The sequence below is a fragment of the Calypte anna genome, chromosome 5A (assembly GCF_003957555.1).
Source record: "Calypte anna isolate BGI_N300 chromosome 5A, bCalAnn1_v1.p, whole genome shotgun sequence".
Taxonomy (NCBI): Eukaryota; Metazoa; Chordata; class Aves; order Apodiformes; family Trochilidae; genus Calypte; species Calypte anna.
The window spans coordinates 25,568,304-25,589,176 of NC_044251.1; the positions used below are offsets into that span (position 1 = coordinate 25,568,304).

Here is a 20,873-nt window from a genome sequence, read left to right on the forward strand (position 1 = left end):
TTAGAATTATCTCCTCTTTGCAGGCTGGAGAAATTCAATATTCCTTTTTTTAGCTCTCTTTGGGCCTTAATTTCTTGTTCTGTTATTATTTTGTTTTGGTTTTTATCTCTACAGTGGAATAAAGCATCCAGATTCCTTTCTACAGAACATTTCCATAGTGATTAGGAATGTAAAAACATCATTCATCAGGCTAGAATGGATAGTTTGTTGGACTAGATATTGAAAAGTAAAACAGTGACCTTTTGAAACAAGGAGGAGAACTTCAAGCTAGATTCCTTGTATTTGTTTCTAGACCTCAGTTTGCTATTTCTGTTTGGTTTGGAGTAACTGGCTAAGAAACCTTCCCTTTTACCTTCTTGGATACACTGGCATTCCCTGTAATAAGTTCTTGAAGAAGCCTCCAAAGCATATTATGTATTTAGCATGAGATTTCTTATAGATACTAACACTATAAAGATTGTAATATTTCTAGATAAAAACCAGTATTTGTACGTAGCCAGGTAACCAAAGAGCGTTCTCTTACATCAAGAGCCCACAGAGGGAGAATTTTACACTATCACACAGGGGGGGAAAGTAAAAGGAAATTTTCAGAGCAGCTCTCCCCAGATAAAAAACAAAACAAAACAAAAACCAAACCAAACCAAGCAAGAAAAACCACCCAAATGTAAACAAAAAAAAACCAAAACAAAAAACAAAACAAACAGAAATATGGAAAGAGTGGAAATGTTAGTGAAATGTTCCTCCATGCCTCCACTTTTTCCCTGCTCTTCCCAGCCTTCTCCAACATTTGCAGTAGCTTCCACTGCTTACCTACAAAGGAAAAAGGAGGAGGGCAGGCAGTGCCTTCAAAAGGAAAAGTCTGGCAAAGGGTGAAGAACCCATCACGTAACTTGTCTCATGGTTCCAAACAGTTCTTACTGCCCCAAAGATATGTATGTGCCAAGAGAAACTATGAACTTGTAAATTACATTAGAGTGTTTAATATAATATTTTGACAGTCCTGAAAGGTGAAAGTTGAATATGTAAGGCAACACAACACTAAATTTACCACCTTCATTCAGGCTTTGCATAACCTTGAAATAGTATGTCCTGAGTGGGATATTAGTACAGTTCTCATGCCTGGGAGGCACCATATACAGGTGTCCTCATGAAGTAATATCCATCAATTGCCTTTCAAGGTCCATTAACCCCCTCACACTCTGTCTTTGATGCTTCCCACATTAGGTTTGAAGGATATTGTGAAGAACAGTAACAAAAATGGCTATGTATTTGTTGAGGGAGAGGGGGATCAGCTATTATTATAGTAGGAGTGATTTTATCTTGCAGTTGTACTTCTGTCTTGCTTTTTCCTGCACCTCCTATATTGCAAATTAAACAGTTTTGAATTTAGGATTTTCTTTAGGATATAAATCAGGTTTTCAGAGATGGCAACACCCTGTCACAGAGGATTTAGTATTCCAGCACTGTACTGTTAGGAACACAGATAACTTTCCATAACAATACTACCAAAATTTAAGACCTTAAAAAAGGAGCATATTTCCCATTAGTGCTTAGGAAACAGTTTCACTTTCACACTGTTGGTTGAAAAGTTTACTTCTCACATTAATCAGCAGCTTCCACTGAAGTATCTCATATTTTAAGCTTTACACAGAGTATCTAAGAATCCCTAGCTGCTTGGTAAACTGCTAATCATGCTTTCAGCTCGTTTGTCTTGTGTTTCATGACAGATAATTGCTTGAGATTCACGGGGTTTATTTCCAGTGCCCTTCACTGCAATTAAAAGTTACGTGACTAATATTAATTTGAGCAGGTGTCAGGCAGGTATAGTTTTACACTTTAAGTGTTGGGTTAGTGCAGCAGGGGGGGGGGCAAGGGGGGAGGGGAACCACCTCTGGCCAATGCTGAGCCCCTCAGCAACACTGGAAGTGCCTATGCAATTATCATATTCAAGAAGGGAAATGAACTGGTATAGCTATAACATGACACCTCTGAATAGTGGTTCCTAAACGCTTCAAACCATAAAAAAGGACTATTTAACTCACTTCCTTTATTAAAAAAAATGGGTTCAGGATCTGCACGGACAACTCCTTGCTACTGCTTATCCTGAGATCATTCTGACTACTAACCTGGTTCCAAACCAAGTGAGAGGTGGCAAGAACTGAGCTAGGATACAGAGAAAGAAATACCACTCATCTTTTTTCACCATGGAAAACAGAAAAGAAGCAGATGGAGGCACCAATACCTGGCAAAGAGACAAAGATTATATGCAAGAGATATTCCCTGATGTATATAAATTTAGCTTGAGTTTGAATTTGAATTTACATTCAAATTAACAGTGGAATAAACCCCCTTCCTGAAAATGTACTTCAGCATTACTCTATTGTTTCTGTGTTCTTCTTTAAGGATGATATATCAACATACATAAACTGATCATCCATGGAAGGGTTTGGAAACATTTCTACTCAGTATCAATTGCCAAAACTCCCACTTTGCTCTTAAGTCAGTTGTGGCTTTTTTTAGCACTAATGCTTATCTAGATAACAGAGGATCTTTGATTCATATACTATGATGAGTGCATTCTATATAAAATCAGAAATCAGTGTAATAAAAATCACTTCCCAAACAAAAAAAATGAGCTGTTACTATTTGCCATAATACAGATGGAGACCTGAACAGTGATTTGTAAAGCCTTTGTATCACTCATGGATTCCTGACAAGTTTTTGTACAATAGTTCTGGTTTAATAGCCGCAAAATATTATAGGTGACAAGAGTATGACTCCAGTAAGAATTACTGAAGGTTTAAACCTCTAATAATTTTAAATCATGAAGAAAAAATAATCAAACCATACAAAAAGGCCTCTCATAAGCAGAAAAAGCAGTCCAAAATTTCCTCTGAAGTCCTCTGCAGTCAGCAGTGACACTCACAGAAAGAGGTCTCACAGTAATACCAGTGATAATTACTTTGGCAAACGGACTTCGGTGCATATTGGGTTTCAGCTTTGGTGCACTGGAGATGACCTGACATTCCCAGATAACACTACACTTTGGATTTCAGATAGTTTTAAAGCCTGGTTTCAGAATAGTCTTTTCTCCTCTGTTTATAGTTTCATCTTTTCAGTGAGACTAATTTGGTACTAAAATTAGAGCTATTATTATCGTCTCTTCCTGGTGCTGATATGTTCTCCCTCCTCAGAGCTGCTGTCTTCTCTTTCTAGCAACCCCAGGAATGCCCTTTAAACTATCACCAGAGTCAAACCCTCCTGGGGCTCTCTTGAATGGTAGGTTCATTTCAAGACCTTCATGATCCTCTCTTTGAAGTTGCCTCAGGCTGAAAGGCCTAACAGATATTGTTAATCAAACCAAAATGTTTAAAAGATCTTGCAGAGATTTCACAGTCTGAATTTAACTGTTCAGGTGATTATTAAACCTGAAATTATATGACAGTTTGCAAGAGGTTATTAACCTGCAAAGTGAAGATGTGCTCCACAGCCAGCCCATGGAAGCTTTAGACTCTAAATTCATACTCAGCAACAAAGACCAGTGGATAAGAACAAATGAACAAAGGTTTGATGTGCTTAAGCTACTTTCCCTGAAGCAAATTAGCTGTAAGCATCACTAACTAAATTAAAGACCCAGTTAGAGGAAATAAAATGCCAAGAGTTGTGATCCCTAGACTTTGTCATTAATTTTTTACTACTAACATACTTTCTTAGAACTGTACAGAAAAAGATACTTTCCTGCATCTCAGATAAAATGGAGGGGGAAAGAGATCCACAGAGTAAAACCATCATATTTGAAACCATGCCACAAGACAGTGGTTGAATCTAAAATACAATCCAGAGCTTAATTTGGCTCTAGTGGATGAAGAGTCATTGCATATAATGAAGTCTGCACCATTAGTTGATAATTCCATGGTACTATCATTTGCCAGTAACCTCTATTGAGCACTGAAACATGAGGACTACTAAAGCAGGTGATAATCAAAAGCAAAAATAAAATTTCCTGCTATCTTTCCATCATCATAATTAAAGCAGATGATCCATAATAAAAGCAGATGATGTGGACTGCAACACCAGAAGGAGAAAAGTATTTCAGAGTCAGTCTTGTATGTTTACTACTCTTTCATCTTACACTTCAGCTTTGTAAGAGTCTACTGAAACACTTCTGCCAGGCATACTATATAGTAAAGTGCCCAGATGGTGCTGGATCTGAACTGCTTTACACACAAGAAAGCAATTAGAACAACTCTGCATAAGAACATTGAAGGAGTTCAGGAAGGAAGGAGCAGAGAGAGAAATACATTCTTAGAGTATAAAGAGACCAAAAGTCTTCCTTGTAACAGATAGATTATCGATGAATTAGAGGATAATGCAACCAAAATTTTCCAGACTGCAACACTCATCTTGACAATGAAGTCTTGGATTTCAGGAGTGCTCACGCATTTAACTTAAACAGTTGTCAAACTATTTTTCAAGAGGACTGAAACATGCTTCCTCACCATGCCCTCTTTTTTTCTGGACAGTAAAACTCCTTTCAGGAGGATGGAGTGAGGTGTGCATCCCAAAGAAGTGGTTCCCAACACACTCCAGTGTGGTGGGAGAGATACTGTTTGAAGTTCCACATGCTTAAAAAGTCATTGTGCTGAGTCACATCAGCCTTAAAATTGCTACAGACAAGTGATTTGGAAGAATCTAACACAGCATCGTGTTTTTAGGCAGTTACTTTTGAACGTAATGAATTCTGATGATGTAGACAAGCTGAAAGAAACAGAGGGAGAGCATTTGCTGACTCGGATGTGTTCACGCTCAGTATGCTACCTGCTCTTCCAAGATGCTCTTTCTGCCATGCTCTTTGTATAGTGCCTATGCAGATATTCAAGTTGTGAATTCTTACAGTAACTACATCCCTTACTTTCATATTTTGGCCATCAGCTGATTTACAAAAAGCATTACTTCAAATATAAAATAGAGAAACTGAAAATGAAATTAAAATACTTAAGAGATCCGTAAGGCACTGTGGATTTATTGACAACTACTAGAGTATATCTGGGTTTTTTTAATTATTCTTATGATGTAAAGTCCATTTTTAGCCAAATATGGTTTGTTAGGGTTAAGAAGGATAAGACATTGCCTGCAAATTTTTTCTGCTAGTATTTGACTTTGCATGCATCCATAAACCTAGTGATACATAATTGCAAAATTCAGATTGGGGTCTAGGGTTGTTTTTTGGTTTTTTTAATCACTCCTGAATTTCAGGATCCTCACATTTGAAATTTACATTCAGGTGCATATCTACCTGAAATATACACCACATAAGTATCTACATATGTAAAGCAATCCTTTGTTGACCTGCAAACACCCTTTTTTATCCTTGCTTAGAGAACTCAGACGGACCTTTAAGGTATTACAGGCAAAAGAGTAGATAGTGAGCTATGACTGCTTGCATCCATTTATTCTGGGTTTGTAAATCAGTACTCTAAAACATTTCTTTTTGTCACCACACAGATATTTTTTTTCCTGCACAAGTTATTCTGCTGCATAGGAAGCAAGACAGCAGCAGCTTCAAAGAACCAAATTTCCAACTAATGGGAGAGACAGAATTATAGGAATCAAATGAAAAATATTTCAAGTCAGCATACTCTATGTTCTGCATAATGTTTCTCTCCACGACTACATCACCTTTGGTCTTTCAATAACAAGGTGATCTTGTGCATGAGGAGAACATTTACATAATTTTTTCCTCAAAGTCTTTGTGTAGGTAATTTACCAAGTTCACATGAAACCTTACTTTTGCTGGTGAAAGGGAATTTTGGGATTTATGAGGGAAAATTTCCTCTGCCATGCAGTGAGTGGCTGTTTGCTCCTGCTTTCCCTTTCTTCTAGCATGTCTTCACATCTGCTCCACTTAATTTCTATCATCCATATACACTTCCATCCTCTAAGCCTTCCTTTGTCTTCAATTTCCACCTGGCTTTTTCCCTCCAAATCTTTCTACCTTACCACCAACAGGACATTTGCTGCTATCTTACCTGTTTCTTTGCCTGTGTATTTTCCCACTCATTTAAAAACACTGTTTTCACATCAGTCATTCCAGAGTCTTAGTAAACTGAGTCCTCTTTCCTGGGTGGCTTCTATGGTATCAGAGTGCTAATAACTAATAATAGAATGTAATTAGATCTATTATCTGTCCCACAGCAATAAGAAATTCTTAGTAGATCATGGAAATGCAGGATTCCTTTCTAGTGACTGATTTTTGTAATTCCTCAGCCATTTTGCTTTGGCTGAAATGACTCAGAAACTGTTAGACTAAGTTCTGAACACTGAAATTTCATCTCATAAATTTTGCATCATTTTGGAATAATATTTTGTATGTGCCTTACTAGGTTGAATGTCACAGCCTGTCCAGACAGCTCTGCTCAAAGACAGGATGCCAGCAGATGGCAGATTGATCACTGAGCAGGACTGTTCCCCTGTGGAAGTTCTTGAGTGGATAAGAAATTGTAGCTCTTTTCCGTACAGAACATAACAATGAATAACACTATATTAAAAAAATAAAAGGGTGTTAGTATCCCCCAAGGGTTTTAGCAACTGATGTAATAACACACTGATGCTGGCTAATAATGAAATGCAATAAAACAAATTAAGAGATTGTGTTGATTTTTGGTATATTTTTATTTGATGTCAGGAAGTGGAGAGGAAACTCTTCCATCACTCTCCCATTAATATAATCTGCTCAGAAATGCAGGTGTCAGACCATATATGCAGAACAACAAATAGCATCTTGCTAGCTAAATTATCATTCAGGTTGTAATACATTTATTTATTAACCATGTCCCAAATATTGAATTCAGTAACAACAATGTAAACCCAGAATTATTTCCCTGATTTGCCTAACCAATGATCTGGATTTGAGTTTCTGGTTTAGGGACTCACCTCACCTGAATTTTTTATTCAGCTGCTAAAAATTTGAAGAATCAACAATGATGTGGGGCTGGAAAAGAAAGCACTGAGTGGGGGCTGCCTGGCAGATAGAGTCCCTGGGCTATGGCATTACCCCAAGGAAGAATAGGTCAAGGTGCTACTTCAAGAAAACCTAAAACAACATTTTTGAACAGCAAACTTCACTAAGAACTCACTCACTTGTCCTGCACTGATATCAGGTATAATGCTGCAGGTGTGATGTGAGCCAAAGGAAATAAAAGGAGGGGAGAGAGCTAGAGGAGAGACAACTGAACAAATGGGCAGAGGGGAAACAAATCAAAAGAGCTGTATTAAGTCTTGCTTTTCTGTATAGTTACTTTCTTACTACAAAATTTCTTTCCCAGGATTAAAATGAAAATTTCGTCACTTGTACAGTAAGCAAAGAGACCCAAGAAGCCACAAATCCCCAAAAAGAAGCCAAATTTCTAAGAGATAGAGTAGCCAGCATAGATTCATGCATTCAGACAGAGAAGCAAAGTTTAGCAAAAGTAGCACTTTAACATTTCTTAAAAGAAAGTTTTCCTTCAGTTCAGTGGGACTTCTACCCCTACCTCAGTCCCAGTCCCACCTTCCAACTAAGAATTACGTTTCCTAGGACTGTTTCAAATTTAAGGGAATGCCTACTACTGTCTTTCAGAAAAAGAAAAAGTTGTATGACATTTTCATAATGCTCATGTCTTATAAACTAAAGCAAGCCATTTCTAAAGAGATCAATGGGCTAACAGATTATCTGAAGTGAAAAACTGAATGACAGGTAGCAGACCTATGTGCTCTGACAAGTCCTTGATTCATTGAAGTGTGCATTGGTTACAGAGGCACTGCATTTCTGCACAGGTAAATGTCTTTTCCTGAGATGTGAGTTTCAGGGGTGCACCTTAACCACCATCCATGTATCTGGCTTCTCACTCACAACCCTGTATTGCAATTCACACCCTACCAGCTGTGTTGCCAGTCTTGTCATCAGCATCATGCTGTAAGCCAGAGGAGTAAAAGCAGTAACAAAGTCCAGGAACTGCTCCCAGTGGCTTCACTTTAGAAGCCAGAAAATCCTGGAGTGCTCTTAGAAGCATGCTGTGCCCAGGCTGAATGCCTGCACCTGTACTGAATTATAAGAGAAGGGAAGATCTGCCAGGTTATTCTCATCTCATCTGCTTCCAGTGAGAACCTAAACACCCATTATAGGGTTTGAATAGGGACTATCTGAATTAGGCCTATATTTAACTCATTATAATGACAGCTGCTCTATTCTGTAACTGTGCACTCTGCCTATGGAGTGCTTTACTTTCTATCTTTAGATCCTTGCAGCCTCTGTGTGTACAGAGCAAGCCAAAGAATGGTTTGTTCTGCTCTTTATTATAGAAACAGTCTCAGGTGGTTCATTAGATCCCTTGCATACCTACGATAATAATACTACTTTACAGATTTATGTAGCCTTGGAACATATATTTCACTTCTGTAATGTATGAAAAGCTTTGCCAAGTGAAAATTATAAGAATTATTAACATTTTAGTTAGATTTTTAGTATATTCATGGTTTCTTCAGATGGGCGGGGGGAGCCATTTCATCACTGAACCCAGATACAGATGCCTGTGACCACTGCATACTGTGAATCTGGTGATCCTTTACGTGTGCATTTTCTGGGGAATCACACTGGTGTGAATGTGACAACAGATTAGTAGCCAGGTTCTGCCTGGGCTTATTGAAGATGGGACACAGAGGAATAATCAGTAGCTGAGCAGGTAAGGCTTGCTTAGGGGATGCTTTGGTTTATATTTGTGACCTGCTTGTTTATATTGATGTGTATAAAATATGATTATTCCAGTAGGGCAGATGGCATAGAGTAGTCAGTGCATGGTGTTTGGGATACTTCCCTGTATCCCAGGCAGCATAATTCTGCCAGTGCCTCCCTTTCCTAAAATGGTACATGAAATATTCCTGTTCTAAGGATTATTTTACAATTAAACATTTCCAGATCTACCTAATCACAAATAAACAGGCATTTCCTGTTGCCAATGCAGAGGCAACATTTTAGATTACAAGATGAGCAGTGGCCTGTGTCCAGCTCCTCTGCTGAAATATTCTGTCACTACAATGGAGGTAATGTAAGAGCAGATCTCTTTCTCCCTTTCAGAGTTCAAATTGTTCTTAACATTCCCAGTGAGTGTGTGGGTTGGTCACTGCAATAGCTAAACTTGGCATTCTTGGGCTCTAATTTGTGCTGCTGATGAATATAAGTTTGGTGGGGCTCAGCGCAGGTCATGTCAGAGACAGAAGCGCAATAACACAACTCCTCTGGGAGGTATCCTTTCATCTTCCCAGCTATGCTGGGTGATGCCAGGGGCAAACTGTCCCTTGTTTGTCATGGGCTCCGTGCTCTCAGCTACACTGTTACATGGAGTAGAAGACTTGTTAAGGAAAGGCTTTGGGGGAAAATATTGCTTTTTGGACTGAGAAACCTGTACACCCTTCCCACCTGTCAGTGCATGAATACTGCCTCTTACCTAGCTTCAAAAATTATCCTAAACACAATGCAAGATCAAGTTGCCTTTGAATCTGTCTGATCCATTCCAGGCCATTTCTGTTAAAATAGTAGGATCCCATCCAGTACTCTGTAGTAGATGCACACAGCTAATGCTAGCATTTATTCCTAATCTCCATTTACTCTTTAAATACAAACTGATGAGGGAGACCTCCTTTACCTCATCACAGCTTCATTTCCCTAGAGAATTTTATGAGAAAATTTGTCAAAATCTTTCTGGAAAGTCACTTTGTTCTCTCACTTGATCATTGATACATACTCAGTGACTCCTCAGTGAGGTCTGAAAGAACCATAAGGCACACCACACAACATTAATCCTTTCTGTGTCTTTTTAGCACATGTTTTCTGCTTTTAATTTTCTCCTAGCTGTTTTTCTTATTTCTATGTCCTCTCTTTAAAGGTTATGGAAGGCTGCTTTATGTCCACAAGCATGCTGAATTTGATTGCTTTATGGAGACAATTACGAAGTAAGAAACAAGAGTTTCTTTCTCAATATTGTTCATTGCTCACAATTAAAGAATCATTACTTCTCTTAAGATTTCATCTGATTAGGCCCAAATATTTATGGAGCCTAACAATGTGAGAACAATGTGATAATAAATTACATAATTATAAATTAATTACATTCTGCATTATCATACAATATAAAGTATAGATAGTATAATAATGTTAATACATAATATATCTAATGTTATGTCAATAAATACATAAAGTGAAACCACCGATATCAAGACTGTTTACTGAGATGCATGTAAATAGAAAACTATATCAAGCATATTTCAAATAGCTCAACATCATTACTAGGAATATTGAAGGAAATTACGTATAACCTTCATCCACCAAATCACGAAAGAATAGATATAATGGATTTGCCAGAATCAAAATGAAACTAATAAATACATATCACATCTAAACAAGGGAACCACAGATCTCTACATTACTTTGGAAGCTGACAAAATACCAAGGAGGAAAATAATTGTTTAGATTGCTACAAAAACAAGCAACCACATTAACTCAAGAAACAGAAGGAGTATTTTGAATATCAAAGAAATCCCATTATGTTCCACAGGGATATATTCTGCATGAAACATTAATATCAGCAATCACCCGTGAATCTTAAAATACTTTAAATAAAGCATGCATTATTTTAGCCATAAATTATCATGCTGATAGTTTCATGGTGTTGTCCATGTCACCCAACAAACCAAAACTAGAGCTGACAATAGGTTTCTGAGGAGACCTTAGTGTAGCCTTCCTGTATCTGAAGGGAGCCTACAAGAAAGCCGGTGATGGACTTTTTAGGATGTCAGGTATGACAGGACTAGGGGGAATGGATTCAAACTAGAGAAGGGTAGATTTGGATTGGAAGTTAGGAAGTTCTTCTCCATGAGGGTGGTGAGACACTGGAACACTGGATAGGCAGGGCAGGTAAATACCATAAGAATTATTCCAGTCAGAATCATTATGCCAGTTTTCACAGCTGCAGTTCTACTCTAATACATTTTTCCTCTTGCAACAAAAGTCTCAATCAGTCATCTCTCTTCCCAGTCACCCTAGTAACCCAGCTTTCCAGTAATACATCCAGGATCTACTCTACTTCCCATTCCACCAGACATTAAGCATCATCTCAGCTAGACATGTAAATATTTCATGGTGCTCAACCCATAAAAAGGACCACAGGTAATAGCAACAGAATTAAAAGCAAGTTATACAATACACAGAAAAAAATTACAGTTAACTTACTCTGAAAACTTTTTCCACCCTTGCAATACTCTTCCCAAAGATAGTTCCAAGTTGGTCTCCAATGCCAGCCAGCAAGAATCCAAACAGTGGAATCCCAAAGATAGCATACAAGATGCAGAAAACCTTGCCTCCAACAGTGCTTGGCGCCATGTTTCCATACCCTGAGGGGAAGAACAATTGTCAGACTCTCAAAATTTATAGTAATTTTTTTTCTTTAGAAAACAAATGGGTTTAGAAAAAAAGGCATACCTTTTCTCCAGATGTAATTCCTAACTGCAGACTTTCCATGGCATATATACTTAGTTCTTGGAGCCTATTACCTACATTGTCTATAGATTCCAGTTCTGTCTGAAGTTGGTTTTATTAATTAATCTAGCTTCATTTATCATGGCACAAAATCCTTCTGTGTTGGCCTGGTGCCTGTGTGCTGCTGCTCCTCTTGGGCTATGCCAATGATTTGCTGATGGGAGTGTGATCACCTGACAAGCTCATTTTCAGTAGTTAACTCATAATTTCCTCAGCCTCTCATCAAACATGTTAGCTACACTAGGCCTCCAGCTGTATCTCAATAACACCAATCTGCCCCTTTGAATTTTACTATAAAGAACCTAACATTTATATTTCATAAGGTTTTAATAGCTTATAACATGGAAGTTTTTAAGCCTTCCCTCTGAAATACCAACCTAATTATTTGTAAAAATCATAATTGATGCTATAATAGAGGTGCATACATGCCTTCCTTCCAACCTCTCTTAGAGTAACCTGAGAGATGTAGAACAGATGAAAGATTATGACCAAGACATAACTATTCAACTGAATATTCTAAGTAAATATCCTAAATAAAAATTCTCATTTGTGGACCAAGAGAATTTGGGCACATATGGTTTCAGCTCCCAGTCTTATAACTCCAGATAAAATATTGAGAATATCTGACACTGTTAGAAAGGCAGCTCTCCAACTGCCATATGCAGTAAAATATGTGCAGTCACCACAGCTTGTTCAGGCACTACTTCTCTTACCCACACCACTGAACTTTACCTTAGGAATCTACATAGAATATTATGACTCCAGTAGCCATGGTATTTCTGTTAAAATAATGTTAAAGAGAAAAAATGAAACTTGTTGCAGTAATGCTTTCATTTTCAGATCAGATATCTTTATTGAAAAGTTAAAGAGATTTGTATTCTGACCAGTCAGCATTTTCTATATTAAAAATGATCCCACAATCACAAATCACTGTTGAAATAAAGTAGAAACACAAAGAATCCAGGGAGATGGAGATCTAAGAGAGTGTCTGCTTCATCTACAGGAATTCCTCCTGGTTCTTGGGAATTAGGTTGGGCACACAAGTCATAATGCTGTAAAGTTTGTGACACTGGCACTGGAAATATCTCTCTGTCACAGGATGATGAAAGCACTGTGCTGACACACAAAACTGCATTCCCCATCCCACAACCCACAGCCCACAGTCCTTTTCATGGCTGCATCCATGACCCCAGAGTTCTTCTAGAAGTCCAAGAAAATCCAGTCTCCACAGGCCAGTGGACTTTAAGTTCCCCAGGTAGTCGGATGAGTGTCTGCTCAAGAGGAGCCTTAGCAGGGCTCTAGTGGATAAAATAAAACCATTTTCATACCCAGATACAATATGTAGACCTTATGCAACCAATAAAAATCTAATTCATGGAGAATTTGAAGCAAATCTGGCAAAAATCCAAGCTCTTTTAATAAGTTATTTAAATGGCAGATATCAATTAATATGCCTACATAAGCTATGCCTACATTGTGATGTTTATTTTAATGATTAACCTAAAAGCTTATCGCATGGGCCTTTTGAGTAAACAAATATTAAGGGAGGGTTTTCTTATATTTTATTCAGAAATATTTTCTTTCGCTCCACTCACTGGCTTTATGCTACTCTTAAAAGTAAATGGTAGTGTAGTTTAGTACACAGAGGAACCCATGGAGGAGTAAGCTCTGCAAAGTCACTCTTCCACCCTCACTCTGACAACACAGGAAAGACAGAAACAAATGCACAGGCCCCACTCTTTGAGATGATCACCACAGCAGGTCTTGTAACCACCACAGGATTTTTTTGTTGTATAAAGAACTTGAAAAATTCAGTCAGATATTCACAGTTTAATGAAGGGTTATGTTTGTGTCAGATTATTTGTCTATACAATAACCAGTATTTGCATCACAGTTGTAATATGGAGAACTTCATCCAATATTTGGATCAGAAGAATATTCAGAGGCAATGCAGCTAAAAGCAACAATTTGCTATTTGTTACCAAATAATCAGATCTCTTGACTGCTGTGACAGCATTAATATCAAACTTAAAAACATAAAGGCACTGAATAATTAACAGCAGATTAACTTTATAATCATTATCAGTTTATCGGTTTTGTCTTTCTGATCATTGTCTGAAATCCCAGCTGCTTGAACAATCTTCAAGAGAGGAACTGGATCACAGAGGAGAGGATAAAACCTTTGTGTATCTGAGGACAGTATTCAGAGATCAAGAGACTAAATAGATTGTACACAATGCATAGGGCGGCCAGGTGATAATGGCCTAAATAAAGAACTTACTAAAATAAGTGGTTCAAGAAAAGTAAATGGAGCAGTTCTGGATACCCTTCATCTAATACACAGGAATCTGTCAGTATTTCAAGGTCATGAGCTCTAGAATGAAAAAAAAATCCTGTTTTTTTCTATGCAATGTACAATTTCTGGAATTCCTTCCAAGTATTATTATGAAAGCAAGGAAGGATTTGAAGAAGGAAAAAAGGATGTGCTACTTATGCCTATATATTTCCAGTAACTAGGTGTAGGGTAGGAGAAGAATGATTTTTATCAAACTTTAGAGCTTAAGCCAAAATTAGTTGATGGACCTAGGAACAAAGACTTCCTTGTGGGTAAATTCATCTATAATATTAAAATTCAAATTCCCATCAAGCATAGAAAGTTATTTCATTGCATGCTGCTTCTTGAACTTTTTTGTGAAAAAAAAGACTACCTGCACCACATGAATAAGAGGGTTATAAAGCCTGAGCTACACCAGTGCCACTTGTTCAGCATTCTTATTCTCCCCTAACTATGTAAACAGGTTCTAATATTTACTTAAAGGCCCGATGCCCTTGTTACACAACTGAGGCTTGCCTTCTGAGAACAGAGAGAAATACACAATTTTTTTTGTGATCTACCTTTCTCGAATTATTTCATTGTATAGGGTTCAGTGTGGTTCTATATTTTAAAAGAGAAATAATAACCATACCTATTGTTGTAATGACTGTTCCAGCAAAGAAAAAGGCACCTCCAAGGTCCCAATAACTGCTGCTGTTAGAGGAATTTCCTATGGGGCTGACTCCTGCATTATCAGCATCAATAGCATGCTGTGAAAAAAGAGACAACAAATCAGCCTTATGCATGCCTTACCATATTCTGTGCAAGTCACTATAGCTTCCAAAGGCAAATTTTAGGACAATTGGAACAGCTTAGATTTAAATTTTTTAATAAGTGCTCAAAGTATAGTAAAATACTCTGCACGCAAGAGCTGAATTTATGACTGAATTAAATAGCTATTAAGATTGAAAAAATATACAATGCATATACAGGTGAAAAGAGACAAGAAGCAATTGAGAAGAGGACCAAAACCACAAAGAGATCCATAAATATCATTCTTGTAGCGATAACTGCCAAAGGAAAAATTCCCCAGGCAGAATAACTGATGTTAGAAGTATCAAAAAGGGCAGTAAATACAAATGTTTGTGAAGTCAACTGAAGTGACTCAGCCAAGGACTTTAATTCCCAGGCAATTAATAATTGATTAGGTTATTTATAGTTTAACTAAAGAAAAAATAGAATATCTATATCTCTTTTGAAATTAATGAAGAGGGTAGCTATGGAAACATCATGAAACATCCTTGTGATCAGCTAGGACTTCCCAGTTGCCACACAGGACAAGGCCACAAGTCCACAAATACAGCGTGGTACAGAGACCTCCACCTAGTGCTTGAATGAACTGAATACACGACAGAAGCTGTGGTAGCTACACTGCTTCCAGATCACTGTTATGTGTCTCACACAGCACTGAATCAAACTGGGCAGATGTAGCATTCTGCTGAAGATTTGCTTGGGAACTCCTAAAAATGCAGCGTATTTTAGCATGAGGACATACACATCTGCCCCTTCACAGCCCAAAGGAAGACAGAGCTAAAGACATAAAGCTATAAAGCATAGGAATAAATCTCTCATCAGCATCTGGCACATTCAGCTGAGCTGCCTTAAGTTCACTTTGGTACATATTCTCTAGTTGCTTGTAAATCTCATGTAATCTATTATCCATCATAGAGAACTTCAGTCCTCACTCTGGAACATCATCTGAAGTGATTGCCTTTCAAAGTAAATATTTTCCTACCAACTGATATTAATTTTCATAAAACCAATCCAAAGGAACCAAGCTTCTCTTCCTGCCAATTAGCCTTTCCAGCTCTTTGCCTTTCTCTTGTTCTGTTCCATCCTCACTTTATGTTGCTGTTATCATGCTACTCACACTGCTGCCAGATCTTCCCCTTCTCACTCCAATATTTGCTCCTCCTAAATATTGTCCCCAGAAATCAGAGTTTGTTATTTCATAAAAATATTGCCAGGCTCAACTGGAGAGGCAAAGTGCTGCCTCTTACAACCTCTTCTTTTGACTTTGTTCAACACAGAATTTCCACCTATTCATACAATATTGGTTTGACTATTCTTATAGTCAATTCATATTCTTTAGCCAATTCTCTCTTTCCTCTGACTTGCAATCTATGAATCTACACTTTGACTTTTTATTTCACCTTTTTGTACAACACTCATGTGCAAACCAAGATAACCATTCTATTTTGTCACTGCCCCATTTCTCATCTGTTCATGTCTATGATTTCTCTTCTGGTCTTCTCTATAACCTCATATTGTCTTGTGCTCTTAATACTGACTTTTAAATACACCCATTGAACACCTCTTTTGTCCCTAGCTTTCATGATACACATCTACCTCTCCCTACTGATGGCTCTTTTATCACATTTTTAATTCTCCTTCCACTTTGCACTTTCCCTCACTCATTCTTTGTCTGTATTTCCAACTGACTTCAGCATCACAACTGTTTGTCAAATTTTTCTTCTTGCTGGTTTCAGCTAATCTACTCCTCAGTTTTTAGTTATTCATCATATTGCCCCATAAAAAGGAAAAAGAGTGGGGCAAGAAGAGAGGCCAGGTATATCTAAAGAGAACAGTACTGGACAGCCTTTTTAACAGGAGGGCTGCCTCAAGCCAGGCTAAACCTACTGTGAAATTACAGGATAAGCAAAACAGCCAGAGTGGACTGGTTGCATTTCATGTAGCCAGAAAGCCAGGGTTCCTCAGCATCTCTCCGTACCTCAAGAAAAAGGGATGTAAGGAAAGGAAGTGTTTAGGATCTAAGTCTTTCAAAAAAGCTTCTGTAGCTGTTGCTGGCATATTGCAGGTGGTGTGAAAGCAGAGACCATTTGTTTATTTACCCAGAAGAGTGTAAATTAGCATGACAGGTTGCCTGTTTAAATAGACTATGACACACTGTCAGATACCCCAGCACGTTACTTCTGCCAAGGAATGCTGCTTGCCTTACCCTTGAGTGCATGAATGGCAGCAAGCTAATTACAACACTTTAATCACATTTGATTTTACACAGTTTAGCAAGTCTATTAGGGCCAAGTACTGACCCCTGAAGTGAAGGACTGTCCCATTGCCTTAGTTGCTTTGAGTTTCTCAGGCTTTCTTTCCAGGACAAATTTTTTTTTCCTTTAAAGCTTGATTGACATGATTTATTTATAAATATCCAGCTATTCCAAAGCTATCTCTTAATACATAGCATGTTGCATGCTGCAATGGAGAACAGTTAAGGGAGCAGAAAGAGGAGAGCACCCCTGCTGCTAGCTACACTTAAATTTGCAATTTCAGTTCCTGCAGTGAATGAAGGATGTCTTACTACCACCACCACAAGTCCAGATACACGGAAATATCCTACTAGAAGACTGACACAAAACTCAAGCAAGGACACCAGGACTGGCAAGTCTCCCAGTTCACACATACCATGAAATTGCACAACAGTTTCCCAGCTGTGAAACTTCAGATAGGTGTTGCAGCATGACCTGAAGAGCTGCTATCTGAGGTATCTTAGAGTAGGGAAAGAACCAACTTCCAGAGTGCTAATAACTCTTTTGGCAAATCTACACTTATGACATTTTAAACTAGTAGCTTCTAGTATTTTTATAATTGAAATATCAGCAAAAGTATCACGCCATTGAAGTATCCATAGCTGTTTCACCCTTACTCATTTCCTGACCCCTTCTTACTTCTGAAGAGGAATTACTTGTACAGTGCACAACATTTTTTCAGTAGTTTTTATTGATTCAAAAAACATTCTTCTTTAATGAATAATTATTGATGTATGGTAATTTATCTTTTGAAATGCCACCCATTCAGTTATTGCCAAGGCAATAACTTGGAATACCTCAAAGAGCTGAAATTGCCTCTTTTGCCATTCAATTAATGGTTATGTCCTAAAATTAATAGGCAGATAGGAGTGAGGGAAATGACAAAACTGTCAAATAAAGCCAAGTACTCATCATTATTTAAAAAAAAAATGTTTCTGGTTACGATTTTCAGTTTGGTTCCCCATCATTGTATAGATATGTATTTTACTCTCAGCCCCTTCGGTATCAAGACACTTCAGTGGGACAACTGAATTCCCAAAGAGAGTGCAATCCATCCTCTATCTCAACCTGGAAAAGGCTTTATCAGTTCCACCTGTTGATATTCAGGCAGCACTATTTAAAAGCTGTGAGGCACAGGCCCACCCCTGGCCTAGTTCTGAACAAATAGGAGTGCAAAGTCCAAAGAAAGGTGAAGCAGACACTAACTTGTCTCACCATGTGCCAAGAATTCCACCCCACAAGACAAGATAGAAACAGTATCTTTTCTCTATGGATAAAATAATTTGTATTCTCCTAATACCAACTAGAAACTACCAGGATGTGGGGGTTTCACCATCCCTGCCCCACTGACACCATGAAAACACTCCCGTGTTCACCATCCCCACAGCCCTGGCCTTCCCAGACACAGGATGCACCAAGCTGGGGCCTGATTCATGGGAGGATAACCCTACCCTATCCCCAGGAAGGTGCCTGTTAGTCTGGGCTGGGGATGCCTGGGTGCTGGGGGATGCCATGCTCCCTGGGTGGCAGTGGTGGGATCCACAGCTGTCACTTCCCTGTTCCCTGAGGTGCCAGGGGGTCCTCACTGTGCTCAGACACTCACAGATCTGATCCTCCTCAGTGCATGCATGAGTACACGCCAAACTTCATTAATGTATTAGGTACCTTGATCACTAATTAGGACAATTATATCAATCAAAAGTCTAGAGTTATGCCCGTGGGCAAAAAGACAGCTAAGAGCTACTGCAGCTGATGGGGAGGCAGAAACCAAATGGACTTTTTCTGATTTCTCTGGAAAGAAAAGCTTCTGTCTGGTTTTTGTTTGTTCTTGTTCGTGGTTTTAATTTGTTTGTTTGTTTTCATTTCTCCAATCATTAGAATTCAAATCTTTTCCAAGGACAAGCATAATACTCTTCAGTGCTGAGCTACTCAGAGAATCTACCTTGTGTGCAACCAAGGACATAAATTTGATAAGAAAATTCTTGTCATCCTTTTTTAGTACCATTAATTCCTCTCCATAGATCATGCTAATCCAATAATGATTATCTCCCTCTACAATTCTTTTCCAAGCAGATTCCTATCAGGCATACAAAAAGTTGTTTCAATTGCCTTTCATGCTCTGATGTTGCTCTATTATGATTATTAGAATGCTTCTCATTAGCAAGAAGCTTTTAAAGTCTAATTTCTTATTAACTTTCCTGTATACTCACTACCTTTCTACTTACTCTCACCAGCTCTGGTACAGCAATTAAGAAATCTTCATTATACATTCCCATTTATTCACTTTTGCACAATAGCATTTTCGAATAACCACGGCCAGCAATGTTTGTTTAGGCACTATCAAAAGTAATAAGCTTTGAAAGACCATCTTTTACTTATATCTGCCTATCTGATAAACTCTGACATCCAAATTCTCTTTATTTTACAAGGAAACATGCTGAAAAGCCAAGCTGCCTTACAACATTAGTGGACCTGTGAAGCAGCTGAAAACTTAATCTTTACAGGATGTTCCATTTCTTGCTTACCCTCAGGGCAAAAGTAATTCAGAACACTAATCAAAAGGGCCTATAAAAATATGCTTACTAGCATAATTAGCCAGTAATCCTGACTAGCTTATTTCTAGCTCTGTTTTCTTTTCAGTTTACAGGCTAACTCTAATGAGTTGCTGCAATTGCTGATAATATGTCTTAATTCCCAGGTGGGTGGATGGTGTTTTTTATAGTATAATCCATCACACTCATAAATAAATCTACACCTAAATCAATGCAGATGCCCCCTCGTAGCAGAGCATTAGTCTCCTTCTGGAGAGCAATTATCTGTTATATGTACCTATTGCAGGTAGTCAAATAACATTAATTCTAAATAGCAGTTGCCAGGACCAGCCAGGTCCTGTGGAGGTTGCCACATCAGTCTGAAATCAAAGTTGTAAAGGCAGATGCAACATTCAGTGCAATGCAGAAATGCTTGGAGCCAGCCAGGGAGATGTCACTTTTCAGATCATAAAAAGAAGGCACGAAAGCACAATGTTAACCCCTGACATCATGTTCAAGCAGTGGTTCACTGTTGTTCTTCTACTCGCAGTTACAATCAGAGTATCAGAGTTTTCCATATCAGCATACCCAACTACATACCTGGAGCCTGTTTCACTCCCAGACATGCAGAAGATCCCAAAGGAGCTTTTTCTTTATTGACAAATCTGTTTCAGTATTTCACAGCTTCTGGTCTTAAGACATTCCCATGCTAAGCTGCTAAACCCATTTAGCTTTGCAAAATGAGTTTCAGGTACCCCATATAATGCCTGAGGACCTAGTGTTATTTAAGACAACATTAAGATTTGTTCAGAGTATCTGCCTTCTAATGATGCAGTATGCTTGTTTTTTTTATTTTAGTGTCTCCACATTTGAGGTGAAAGAAGGAAAAATATTGTGCAAAATAAGGAATTAAAACTGTCGTGTAGTGTAGGCTAGAGAACAGGGGCTACTTAGGAATCTGTTCTGCAGCTGGCACACCGGAGTCTACCATCCTGCTGAGGTGTTTTGCTTGTTGCATCTGTTACGTGTTCTACTTTCTACTTGAAAGGAAAGCATTTTGGTTTGGTTTTTTTTGCTTGGTTGGTTTTTGGGTTTTTATGTAGTGACATTCCCATCAAGGGAATACAAACTTCTTGCTTTTAGTATTTTTCAAAAATCCTTTAATCAGCTAGCGCACAGGGAGCTGAAGGAACTGTGGATCTCTGCAACACTGCCAAGAGAAAGACATCAGTACCAATACCCCTGAACAGAATTCACCCTGCCAACCAAACATGTTCACCTGTCTTTTGCAGACAGATGAAGGATGTGATCCAAGCCAGCCCTGATCCAAAAGCTGTATAGTCACATCAGCA

At 38.3% G+C, this 20,873-nt stretch overlaps 2 protein-coding genes across 2 annotated transcripts in view; one reads left to right on the top strand and one right to left on the bottom strand.

Annotated features, from left to right (window-relative positions):
- Positions 1–20,873, top strand: part of ZC3H14 (zinc finger CCCH-type containing 14) — a 977,341-nt gene that overhangs the window by 802,239 nt on the left and 154,229 nt on the right. The gene's annotated exons all lie outside the window — the stretch shown is intronic.
- Positions 1–20,873, bottom strand: part of KCNK10 (potassium two pore domain channel subfamily K member 10) — a 58,377-nt gene that overhangs the window by 12,935 nt on the left and 24,569 nt on the right. The window contains exons 3-4 of the mRNA XM_008492302.2: positions 14,536–14,653; positions 11,264–11,424 (exon numbers count right to left, since the gene is read on the bottom strand). Coding sequence (XP_008490524.1) covers positions 11,264–11,424; positions 14,536–14,653 — 279 coding nt within the window. The remainder of the gene's footprint in view (positions 1–11,263; positions 11,425–14,535; positions 14,654–20,873) is intronic.